At 43.9% G+C, this 13,055-nt stretch overlaps 2 protein-coding genes across 14 annotated transcripts in view; one reads left to right on the top strand and one right to left on the bottom strand.

Moving 5' to 3' along the window:
* ARFRP1 (ADP ribosylation factor related protein 1) overlaps positions 1–5,767 on the bottom strand; it is a 223,426-nt gene extending 217,659 nt beyond the window's left edge. For 2 of the 7 annotated variants that reach the window (XM_033963076.1, XM_033963078.1), the window contains exon 1: positions 5,105–5,537. In XM_033963076.1, coding sequence (XP_033818967.1) covers positions 5,105–5,184 — 80 coding nt within the window. In that variant the 5' untranslated portion in view covers positions 5,185–5,537. Of the gene's footprint in view, positions 1–5,104; positions 5,543–5,567 lie in introns of those variants that run through there. The other 5 variants (XM_033963073.1, XM_033963071.1, XM_033963074.1 and 2 more) reach the window with 5 other exon arrangements.
* Positions 5,699–13,055, top strand: part of ZGPAT (zinc finger CCCH-type and G-patch domain containing) — a 99,896-nt gene continuing 92,539 nt past the window's right edge. Inside the window, exons 1-3 of one of the 7 annotated variants that reach the window (XM_033963069.1) lie at positions 5,699–5,944; positions 8,149–8,212; positions 8,861–8,958. The gene's annotated coding sequence lies outside the window, so the exon portion shown is untranslated. Of the gene's footprint in view, positions 5,945–8,148; positions 8,213–8,860; positions 9,013–13,055 lie in introns of all 7 variants that reach the window. The other 6 variants (XM_033963063.1, XM_033963065.1, XM_033963061.1 and 3 more) reach the window with 6 other exon arrangements.

Below are 13,055 nucleotides of genomic sequence, written 5' to 3'. Positions count from 1 at the left end.
ATACAGCTATACGATGGGAGGGAGATTACTGGGGGAAGGCAACCTAGAAAAAGACTTGGGGGTATTGGTGGACAAAACAATGAAACCGGCAGCGCAATGTGCAGTGGCCTCAAAGAAGATGAACAGAATGTTGGGCATTATCAAAAAGGGTATCACTACCAGAACGAAGGAAGTTATTCTACCACTGTATCGAGCAATGGTGCGCCCGCATCAACGCAGACAGAAGTAATGGTTCAACCGGACAAAAGCCTTTTGATGGAGCTAAAGAGCCTGAGAGAGGAGGTTCAGCGCTTAAGGAGCATCCGAGACGACGAGACCTTCATCGATGGAGTCATCCAGGAGCTGTCTCAGATCGCTGAACAGGAACCTGACAAGACCACCCTGGGAACACCCATAGCATCCAAAACGGCCACCTTGAGACAAACTACCGGAATGCAGGAAGTGGTTGGAGACGCTGACTCCTGGCAGTTGGTGACTTCCTCCACAAGAAAATGCAGAGGACCTAACTCTGTCTCTTTTTCCCCCATACAGGACAGCTCAACATCGACACCTCATATCGCCCTGAGGAACAGATATCAGCTGCTACAGGAAAGTCCGGAGAAAGAGCTACAAGTAGTTGTTCAGCAGACGGTTCCAACTCCGGAATCAACAGTACAGCCCACCCCTAAGAAACGCAGAGTGGTGGTCATCGGAGATTCACTGCTGAGGGGCACCGAGGGACCAATCTGCAGACCAGACCTACAATCAAGAGAGGTCTGCTGTTTGCCAGGGGCCAGGATCCGGGATGTCACTGCTTGCATTGACAGATTCATCAAGCCCCGAGACCACTTCCCCATGGTTCTAATCCACGTCGGAACCAACGACACCGCAAGGGGCAGCCCGGACAGCATACCTGAAGACTTCAGGGCCCTGGGGGAGAAGCTGAGGAGGATGGATGCGCAGGTAGTCTTCTCCTCGATTCTCCCAGTGAGGGGCAAGGGCAGAGCCAGAGAGGATCGAATACAAAGGGCGAACGACTGGCTGCGAGGATGGTGCAAGGAGATGAACTTCGGGTTTCTGCACCATGGAGAAGCATTGCAAGGACTACAGGGACACGACGGGCTACACCTAACCAGAAGAGGGAAGAATGTCCTTGGACACCGCCTAGCCCGCCTACTCCACAGGGCTTTAAACTAGGTAAGTCGGGGGAGGGTACAGGCACAAACAACATACCAGGCGAACTAAAATGCCAATACATTTATGAGGCTGAGGAAAGTAGACATCGAAATTCTGGGTCAGGGGTGAGTGCACACATTTTTGAGTCGGGAGTAGGGTCACATCATATTTATGGGTCACATTGTAATTCCGGGTCTAGGGGGAGTACACACTATAGTTCTGGGTATATGGGGAGTACACATTGTGGTTCTGAGCCTCAGGAAAGCACAAATAACACAAACAATGCTAAAGGTGTTCAAATAGCTCAAACAGGAATATCCCCACTGAGACATAACAAAAATATAACACGGAGGGCTATGTACGTCAACGCACACAGTTTAGGAAACAAGATCCTGGAATTGGAAACAGAAATAAGGAATGCCGACCTGGATGTGGTGGCGATATCCGAAACCTGGCTCACAGACTCCCACGGGTGGGACATGGTCATACCGGGTTACAACTTGCTTCACCGGGACAGAGAGGGTAGGAAGGGAGGGGGTGTAGCATTATATACTAAAGATGACATTAAGGTCACGAGAATCTCAGATGTCCAGTATACTGGGGAATCCCTTTGGGTTAATTTGGCCAGAGGGAAGGACAAATGCTTGTATCTTGGCGTAATTTACAGACCCCCAAGACAACAGGATGACCTGGATATGGAAATAATCGAAGATATAGAAAATATCACCTTGCGTGGGGACACAGTATTGCTAGGTGACTTCAACATGCCTGATGTGGATTGGGTTACACTTACCTCTGCTTCCGGCAGCAGCAGGAGGCTATTAAACTCTATGAAAGGAGCAAGCCTCAGGCAACTGGTGTTGGAACCGACAAGGGATCAGGCAATACTGGACCTGATACTTACCAATGGAGAAAGTGTCACAGAGGTCTCGGTGGGCGACACATTGGCCTCCAGTGACCACAACATGGTATGGTTCAATATCAGGAAAGGTTTCACTAAATCTACTACACTAACCAAAGTCCTCAAATTCAAGGACACAAATTTCTAAGAAATGGGAGACTTCGTTCACCAGGCGCTACAAAGCCAAGAAGAAACCGATAACGTGGAAGACATGTGGTCGACTTTGAAAGCAACCATACAAGAAACAACAAACCGCTATGTAAAATCAGTAAGTAAACGGCGAAGGAACAATAAGCCACAGTGGTTTACTGCGGAGATCTCAGACCTGATCAAGGAGAAGAAAAAAGCATTCATCTCTTACAAACAATCAGGGAAGCAGGACTCTAGAGCAGACTACCTGGCCAAATTAAAAGCTGTCAAAACAGCAGTCAGGGAGGCTAAATTCCTCATGGAGGAGTCTCTAGCAAAGAACATCCAGAAGGGAGATAAATCCTTCTTCAGGTATATCAGTGATAGAAGAAAAAACTCAGGCGGGATTGTACGTCTTAGGAAACCAGACGGAGACTATGTGGAAAAGGATTCGGAAAAAGCCCAACCATTAAATGAATACTTCTGCTCAGTCTTTACCCGAGAAGCGCCAGGGCTCAGCCTCAGCTACAGACAAGGGTTGGCTCAGTTGACCCGTTTAGTAACTTTGAGTTTACGCCCAGCAGTGTCTACGGTGAGCTGTCAAAGCTCAAGGTTAACAAAGCAATGGGGCCGGACAACCTGCACCCCAGGGTGCTTAGGGAGCTGAGTGATGTCTTGGCGGAGCCACTGTCCGCGCTCTTCAACCTCTCCCTTAGTACAGGCAGCGTCCCGTTGGACTGGAGGACGGCTAACGTCATTCCACTCCACAAGAAAGGCTCAAAGATGGAGACAGCAAACTACAGACCAGTGAGTCTAACATCGATAGTGAGCAAACTAATGGAAACTCTAATCAAACACCAATTAGATAAGATCCTGGATGAGGAGAATCTACGGGATCCCCGACAACATGGATTTACTAAGGGGAGATCCTGCCAATCCAACCTGATCAGCTTCTTTGACTGGGTAACGGGGAAGCTGGATATTGGGGAGTCCCTGGACATCGTGTACCTGGACTTTAGCAAAGCATTCGATAGCGTACCACACCGCAGGTTATTGAGCAAGATGAGTTCTATAGGATTAGGTAACACATTGACGAAATGGGTTGGGAGCTGGCTTGGAGGTAGGCTCCAAAGGGTGGTGGTGAACGGCACCCCCTCCGAAATGACGGAGGTGATTAGTGGAGTACCACAGGGCTCAGTCTTGGGCCCAATCCTATTCAACATCTTTATAAGAGACTTGGCAGAAGGGCTTCGAGGTAAAATAACATTATTCGCCGATGACGCCAAACTGAGTAATGTAGTGGGCAAATGCACAACAGACGAAGATTCAGTGCCCGACAACATGATGCACGACCTACTCCTACTGGAGCGATGGTCTAGGACATGGCAACTCAACTTCAATGCCAAAAAATGCAAAGTTATGCACCTGGGCAGCCAGAATCCATGCAAGTCTTATACCCTTAATGGCGAGATCCTAGCAAAAACGGTAGCAGAACGAGACTTGGGGGTAATCGTCAGTGAGGACATGAAGTCTGCCAATCAAGTGGAGCAGGCTTCGTCCAAGGCAAGACAAATCATGGGCTGCATACGAAGGGGTTTCGTCAGTCGTAAGGCAGAAGTCATTATGCCATTGTATAGATCCATGGTGAGGCCCCACCTGGAATACTGTGTGCAATTCTGGAGGCCGCATTATCGCAAGGATGTGCTGAGACTGGAGTCGATGCAAAGAATGGCCACCCGGATGGTCTCGGGACTCAAGGATCTACCATACGAAAAGCGGCTTGACAAATTACAGCTATACTCGCTCGAGGAGCGCAGAGAGAGGGGGGACATGATCGAGACGTTCAAGTATCTTACGGGCCGCATCGAGGCGGAGGAAGATATCTTCTTTTTCAAGGGTCCCACGACAACAAGAGGGCATCCATTGAAAATCAGGGGCGGGAAACTACGAGGTGACACCAGGAAATTCTTTTTCACTGAAAGAGTGGTTGGTCGCTGGAATAGTCTTCCACTACAGGTGATTGAGGCCAGCAGCGTGCCTGATTTTAAGGCCAAATGGGATCGGCACATGGGATCTATTCACAGGGCAAAGGTAGGGGAGGGACATTAAGGTGGGCAGACTAGATGGGCCGTGGGCCCTTATCTGCCATCTATTTCTATGTTATGTTTCTATGTTTCTATGGAGTACTGCGTCCAATACTGGTCGCCGTACCTTAAGAAGGATGTGGCGATACTCGAGAGGATCCAGAGAAGAGCGACTAGGATGATAAGGGGCATGGAAACTTTTCGTATGCTGAAAGGCTGGAGAAGCTGGGGCTCTTTACCCTGGAAAAGCAGAGACTTAGAGGGGACATGATAGAGACTTATAAAATCATGAAAGGCTTTGGGAAGGTGGAGAGGGACTGATTGTTCAGACTAGCGGGGACAACAAAAACAAGAGGGCATTCAGAAAAGATGAAAGGTGACAGTTTCAAAACCATGCTAGGAAGTTCTTCACTCAGAGGGTGGTGGACACCTGGAATGCACTCCCAGAAGAGGTGATAGGTTTTTAGGTGATATTGGGTTTCAAAAAGGGATTGGATGATTTCCTGAAGGTGAAGGTGAAGGTGATTGAAGGATACAGATAGAGGGTAACTATACAGGACACTAAACGAATAGGGAATACACGATTTAGGTAAAGGATCACTTACCTGGGGGGCTGCCGCGGGAGCGGACTGCTGGGCACGATGGACCCCTGGTCTGACCCGGCAGAGGCAATGCTTATGTTCTTATGAACCAGAAATATTTTCTGTGGGTAAGGTGGATGGGGATATGAAGATATGTACCCTGCAGAACCAGTGAGGAAATCCATGCGTTCTGCTCCAAAGGCACTATAATAGTGGATATGGATAATATCCAGAATTTCTCTTTTTTCACTTACTTGTTTAGGAACCTGAGGTCCAAAATTGGGCAGTGTCCCCTGGTCTTTTTGAGGATGAGGAAGTAGGTGGAATAAAACATGCATTTTGTTTGAACAGGTGTTGCAGAACTTGAAACCCGACTTTTTATCAAGATCAAATTCAAAAGTTGTCAGAATGATAGAAAAAAAATCTAGAGAAAAACGAACAAGTCTGTCTAACTGCAGAAAAATTGAGGAGGGGGCGTGGCAGGGTACAGCAAATACAGTGTGTACATAGGGTAGGAAGGGTGATGCAGGCGCAGCTTTCTGAGGTAGACTGGGCTGGTCAGCTCCGTCCCTGTAATGCCTTCAATTGTGTGCACAATAAGATCCCTGTCCATGGAGATCACAAAGCAGCAAGGGCAGCGCTGGAGAGTCGGAGGTCATTTCTCCAAGACCCATTCATAACAAAACAAAAACCAACAACTGCAGACTAAAACATTACCTGTAACTTCACCCAACATCAGCTCGGCGTACAAAGCTCTCCGGATCTCAACGCTTTCTCCCGCTGCTGCTGCTTCCTGCACAGAACAACTTGGAAAATGTAGTCTTCACCCCGGGACTAGCGCAAAGGGAAGCGGCCGCAGAACTACACTTCCCAGAATGCAGTGCAGAGCGCAGCTGACCCGACCCCGACCTCCCTCGCCACCCAGGGCGCTTGCGTTAAGGGAGAGCTGCGAATGAGACGCGGCCCGATTTTTGTCTCTAGAAGGCGCTCACGCCTCTCTGACCGGGCCGGGCGGCTCTCGTTGGTGTTAGTGATGTCATACGGGCCTGTGTTCTGGCGGCGGCAGGAGTAGTTTGCTGGAATTACCTGACGAGGTGGGTAAGAAAGGCGGAAGTGACCTGTGTCTCGGGTACAGCAGGATTAAGGAAAGGTGTTTTTTCGAAATCTACGGTATTATTAACCAGATGCAGAAATGAGTGATAACGAGATCACTTTAAGCAGGAAAAAAACTGAGAAACTATGGAATCCTTTTTATTAAAAGTTATCAATATTTTTAAATGTAAATTTCAATTATTATTGTTAATAAATATAAATGAAATAAAACAAAACAAAAAAAGATATTACCTTTTTTATTGGACTTACAATAAATTTTGTACTGAGCTTTCAAAGGTAACCCTTCTTCAGATGAGAAATGAACTGACGATGTCCTATATCAGAATTAATTTGTCATCTGAAGAAGGGTTACCTTCAAAAGTTTATCCCAAAATGTATTTAGTCCAATAAAAAGTTAACTAAATACCTCTAGTCTACACAAATGGGGAAAGGGGGCAATGTCTGGAAATCAGTAACTAATGCTTAAAGAACGGGAAACAAGGTTCTGGATCTAGAGCAGTTGTCTCAAACTCACGGCCCAGGGGCCACATGTGGCCCCGCCAGGTACTATTTTGAGGCCCCCGGTATGTTTACCATAATCACAAAAGTAAAATAAAACAGTTTCTTGATCATATGTCTCTAGCTATAAATTACAATATTATTATTAAGACTTAGCCAAAAGGAAAGATTTATAAACTACTACATATATGCGGATGACATTTTCATTTTAATCCCAGTGAACAGCATAACAAACGAAACCTCAGAATACATTTCTCATATTATGACCGAAATAGAACATTGGACAATCAACTTCAAACTGAAACTAAACACAGAAAAAACAAAAATCTTCCTTGCAAGCCCAACAGACAAAATTACCAAAACAATGCTACCTGATTACTAAAACAATAAAAAATATTGGGAGTCACATTAGACACACATTTGACAATGGTTGAACACATGAATGTAGTAGTAAAAAAGTGCTTCCTGGCATTATGGAAATTAAAGACCATCAAAAAATACTTTGACCCATTATTTAGATTACTAGTGCAATCACTAGTGCTTTCTACACTGGACTATTGCAATATCGTTTATATGGGTATACCCAAAAAACAGTGAGAATTGTTCAGAACGTAGCAGTTCACTTGATATTTGGATTGAAAAAGAGCGACCATGTTAGCTCCTACTACAGACTGCTGCACTGGCTGCCATTCGAGGCACAAATAATATTCAAGTTCTCTTGCATATGTTTCAAGCTGGTTTGGGGACTAGCTCCTACATACTTGCTATCTCATTTCGTATTATACAGCCCTATAAGACAAACCAGAAACTGCAGTCTATTTCCATACCCAAGCATTACCGTCTGTAAATACAAAACCTTTCTGAATAGAACTTTTATGTGCCAAGCAAACAAACAACAACACTGGCTAGATAACTACATTAATGAAGCTAGACTAACCTACGACGCTTTTAGAATAGTCATAAAAACTGCCTTATTCGACAGATATATCACCTAAACAGTAACTACACCAAACACTAAATCCAATTCTATTATTTCTAGCATATCCCCTCTGAAATTCTTAACAAACTGTATTTTGTAATTCGCTACATTTTCTAACATGTCCCCTCTGAAATTCTTAGCAGACTGTATATTGTAATTCGCTGCATTTTAAGATTCTGCATTCTGTAATTTCACTGACTGTCTGCATATTGTAACTCGCTGATTGTCCAGCTCTCTTCAATGTGAACCGCCTAGAAGTCGCACAATTATGGCGGTATAGAAGAGTAAAGTTATTATTATTATTAAACTACAAAGAGTTTATACCTCATGCAAAAATTGTCATTTCTTTAATAAGATATTAACTATTTTTTTTTTCTGAAGCCCTCCAAGTATCTACAAATCTAAAATGTGGCCCTGCAAAGGGTATGAATTTGAAATTGAGACCACTGATCTAGAGACTGATGGAAGAGGTTGTGTAGTGGCAATCACAGAAATGGGGTTCTCGGAGAACCATGACTGGGATATAGTTATACTGGGCTATAATTTGTTCAAGAAAGACAAGTAGAAAGAAAAGGAAGCAGAGTATTATAGTATGTTAAAGATCATATTAAAGCCACACAATTGAAGGATCTGCAGGATAAGAAAGAGGCATTCTACTAATAGGTGATTTTAATATGCCAGATATTGATTGGGGTATCCCTATTGCAGGGTCTTCTAGAAGTTGTGAGATCCTGGATTTTCTACAAGAAGAGCTGTTCCAGCAGTTGGTAATGTAAGCCATGCGGATGAGGCCATACTGGACTCAGTCCTTACAAACAGAGAAAGTGTTTCTGATGTTACAGTGGGTAATCATCTGGCATCCAGTAATCACCGCATGCTGTGGTTTAATATTAAGACAGGTGTAGAAAGGGCTCATTCAAAAGTAAAGGTTCTAGACTTTAAAAAAAACCAAACAAACTTTGTTCAGATGGGGGATTAAGCCAAGGAATTGTCTGGATGAGAACATCTGGAAGAAGTAGGAAAGCAGTAGGCAAAAGTGAAAGGAGCTATTGTAAAGGCAACAAACCATTTTATAAGGAAAGTAAGGAAAAGAAGGTTGCTTTGGTTCTCAAAAGTAGTAATTGAGAAGGTAGGGAAAAAGAGGTTAGTTTTCATAAACTACAGAAGATTGCAGAAAAAGGAAGACAGGCAAAAATATCTGGAAAAGTTAAGAGAGGCTGGTCGAGTAGTTAGGAAAGCAAAAATGGAAATGGAAGTAAAATAGCGGGCACTGTAAATCGGTTGGATATATTTTAGATATATTAGTGATAGGAAGAAATGCAAAAGTGACATTGTGAGTATCAAAGGTGAAGGGGAGAAATATGTAGAAGCAGATAAAGATAAGACTGAATTAACAAATATTTCTGTTCTGTGTTCACAGCTGAAGTGCCAGGACGTGGACCACAGAAGACAAACACAAATAGGGCTAGAGGTGTGATGGACCCTGATCGATTTTCAAAGGATTGTGTTCATGTGGAGGTAGCTAAACTAAAGATGTACAAAGCGATGGGACCAGATGGTGTAAATTCAAAGGTATTGAAGGAACTTAGGGACATTCTGGTGACTCCACTGGCTGGCTTTTTCAATGCTTCTCAAGAGTTGGGAGTGGCACCAGAGGACTAGAGAAGGGTGGATGTGGTCCCTCTCCACAAATGTGGAAGTAAGGAAGAAGTAGGGAATTACAGGTCAGTAGGTCTGACTTCTGTGGTAAGCAAACTAATGGAAACACTTTTAAAACAGAGAATGGTGAAGTTTCTTGAATCCAGTGGATTACAGGACCCAAGGCAACATGGATTCACTAGAGGTAGGTCTTGTCAGACAAATCTGATCAATTTATTTGACTAGGTGACCAGAGAATTGGATATAGGAAGTGCGCTAGATGTGGTGTATTTAGATTATAGTAAAGCCTTTGAAAGTGATCCACACAGGCATCTAATAAATAAATTGACTGTGCTTGGTATGGTCCTCAAAGTGATGGACTGGGTCAGGAACTGGTTGAGTAGAAGGCAACTGAGTGTAGTGGTCAATGGAGATCGCTCTGAGAAAAGGGATGTTACCAGTGGTGTGCCTCAAGGTTCTGTTCTTGGGCCTGTTCTTTTTAATATTTTTGTAAACAATATTGCTGAAGGGCTGTCAGGTAAGATTTGCCTTTTTGCGGATGATACCAAAATCTGCAATAGAGTAGACACCCCTGATGGTATGAATAACACGAGGAAGGACCTAGTGAAGCTGGAAAAATGGTCTGAAATTTGGCAGCTAAAGTTTCATGCTAAGAAATGCAAAGTCATGTATTTGGGCTGCAAAAACTCGAGGGAATGGTACCATTTAGGGGGTAAAGAACTTTTGTGCATTAAAGAGGAGCAGGACTTGGGTATGATAGTATGTGATGATCTTAAGGTGGCCAAACTATAGTAACATATATAACATAGTAAATGATGGCAGATAAAAGACCTGAATGGTCCATCCAGTCTGCACAACCATACATGCTCCATAAATTAATTTAATTTAAATGGTCCTTTTTCTTAGATATTTCTGGGCCAGAAACCCAGAGCCCTGCCCGGTAGTGTGTGTAGGTTCTCTCTACTGGAGTCTCCGTCAAAGCTCACTCCAGCCCATCTTAACCATCCCAGCCATGGAAGCCCTCAACTGAATGTCTATATATGGGACATAGGCCCAATATTGGCCTTAGTTCCTTCAATGTATACCCATTATTTTCTGATTAGAGATCCTCTGTGTTCATCCCATGCTTGTTTCAACTCTATCACCGTTTTCTTCTCCACCACCTCCCTTGGGAGCGCATTCCACGCATCAACCACCCTCTTCGTAAAGAAGAATTTCCTAACATTACTCTTGAGTCTACCACCCCTGAACCTCAAATTATGCCCTCTTGTTTTACAATTTTCCATTCTCGGAAATAGATTTTGTTCTACGTTAATACCTTTCAAGTATTTGAACGTCTGAATCATATCTCCCCTGAATCATATCCACCACCTTGTCACACTGTTTCTTCGCCTTTAGATCTTCAGACACTATCACCCCAAGGTCCCTCTCCCCATTTGTGCATATCAGCTTCTCACCTCCCAGCACATAACGGCTCCTGATTTCTAATCCCCATTACTCTGCACTTCTTTGCATTGAATTTTAATTGCCAGATATTAGACCATTCTAACTTTTGCGGATCCTTTTTCATGTTTTCCACTCCCTCCTCGGTGTCTACTCTGTTACAAATCTTGGTATCATCTGCAAAAAGGTAAACTTTTCCTTCTAACCCTTCGGCAATGTCATTCACAAACATATTGAACAGGATCGGTCCCAGCACCGATCCCTGAGGGATTCTACTATTCACCTTTCCCTCCTCCAAGTGAATTCCATTAACCACCACCCTCTGGCATCTGTCCATCAACCAGTTTCTAATCCAGTTCACCACTTTGGGTCCTAACTTCAGCCCGTCAAGTTTGTTCAAGAGCCTTCTATGAGGAACCGTGTCAAAGGCTTTGCTGAAATCTAAGTAAATTACATCTAGATATGCCCTTGATCCAATTCTCCGGTCACCCAATCAAAAAATTCAATCAGATTTGCTTGGCACAATTTACCTTTAGTAAAACCATGTTGCCTCAGATCCTGTAACCCATTTGATTCTAGGAATTTCACAATCCTTTCTTTCAGCAATGCTTCCATTATTTTTCCAATAACCGAAGTGAGGTTTACCGGTTTGTAGTTTCCCACTTCATCTCTGCTACCACTTTTGTGAATAGGAACCACATCTGTTCTTCTTCGATCCCTAGAAACCACTCCTGTCTCCAAAGATTTGTTGAACGTATCTTTAATAGGACCCGCCAGAACCTCTCCGAGCTCCCTCAATATCCTGTGATGGATCCCGTCTGATCCCAATGCTTTGTCCACCTTCAATTTTTCAAGTTGTTCATAAAGGTTTATTTATTTATTTAAAACATTTATAACCCGCATATCAACCATCTATGCGGATAACAACAATACGTTATTACATACAGAATAAAACAGAATATAACAGATTATTAAAATAACAGCATACAATAAACAACTTACACTTGTTCCTTAAAATAGAAAGGCAAGCAACTACAAAATTACAAAGTAACCAAATTTGAAAAGGCAAGTAAAAAAAATAGGCTTCAAACGTTTCCGAAATGCCAAAAAATTAGAGGTTGAAAAGGCGATGGGGAAAGCTAAAAGGATGCTTCGTTACATAGGGAGAGGTATGGCCAGTAGGAAAAAGGAGGAATATTGTGTACAATTCTGGAGACTGCACCTTCAAACAGATTTAAACAAGATTGAGTTGGTCTAGAAAAAGGTAACTAAAATGGTCGGTATAAGGTGTATGAGGACAGACTTAAAGATCTCAATATGTATACTTTGGAGGAAAGGCAGGAGAGGAGAGATATGATAGAGCCATTAAGTACCTTTGTGGTATAAATGTGCATGAGGCAAGTCTCTCATTTGAAAGGAAGCTCCTGAATAAGAGAGTATAGGATGAAGTTAAGAGGTGATATAAGCTCAGGAGTAATCTAAGGAAATATGTTTGAATTCAAGAAAGCGTGGGAGAGGCACGTGGGATCTCTTAGGGAGAGAAGGAGATAGTGGATGCATTATGTTTTCTTTTATTTCTCTTTAGTGGACTAACATGGCTACCTACCACTTTACCCAATTACTATTATAAAACTGGTCATACTCAAATCCATAATCATTCTATTTTGCTCTTGTTTTACTTTTTTCTACAAGAGTTTAGTTTTTCCTTGAAATGATCTCTTGAAAATGATGTTATACTTATGGTGTTTAATAATGGGTAGATTTCATTTGTTGTTCATATTGGTTTATTTGTTTTATTGGACCAAATATCTTATTATCTTATATTATTATTAAGACTTAGCCAAAAGGAAAGATTTATAAACTACTAGTGTTTAAGCCCGTTACATTAACGGTGCTAGAGTAGACGACTGTTTTTTTTTCCTTTCTCTCTCTGTGCTTGGATGCTGTCTGTCTGTCTGCCATTCTTTCTGTCTGTGTCTCTCCCTTGCCCCCTGCCTGCCTGTATTTCTCTGTTGCGCCATGCCTGCCTATCTCTCTGTGGCCCCCTTCTGTTCCCCGCCATGATTGCTGTCTGCCCCCAGAACACCCCTCCACCCAAAGCAGCCCCCTTTCACTCTCCCCCTGTCCCCTGTTGTGCCATGCCTGCCTGCTCCTTGCCTCTATCTGTTCCCCCCCATGATTGGTGTGTGCCCCCAGCACACCCTTCCCCACAAAGCATCCCTGTTTTCCAATGCCCCTGCCCCCTCTTGTGCCATGCCTGCCTGCTCCGTGGCCCCCTTCTGTTTCCCCCCTATGATTGCTATCTGGCCCAGCAAACCCCTCCCCCCCAAAGCAGCCCCCTTTCCCTCTCCCCTTGTTGAGCCGTGCCTGCCTGCTCCGTGATCCCCTTTCCATGATTGCTGTGTGCCCCCAGCACACCCCTCCCTCCAAAGCAGCCCCTTTCCCTCTCCCCCTGCCTGCCTGCCATGCCTGCCTGCTCCCTGTGCATCAGCATCAGCATTTCCCTCCCCCTC

This window comes from Geotrypetes seraphini, chromosome 11 (assembly GCF_902459505.1).
Source record: "Geotrypetes seraphini chromosome 11, aGeoSer1.1, whole genome shotgun sequence".
NCBI classification, from domain to species: Eukaryota; Metazoa; Chordata; class Amphibia; order Gymnophiona; family Dermophiidae; genus Geotrypetes; species Geotrypetes seraphini.
The sequence above is the reverse complement of the archived record's forward strand: the minus strand, read 5'-3'. Positions and strand labels throughout refer to the sequence as shown.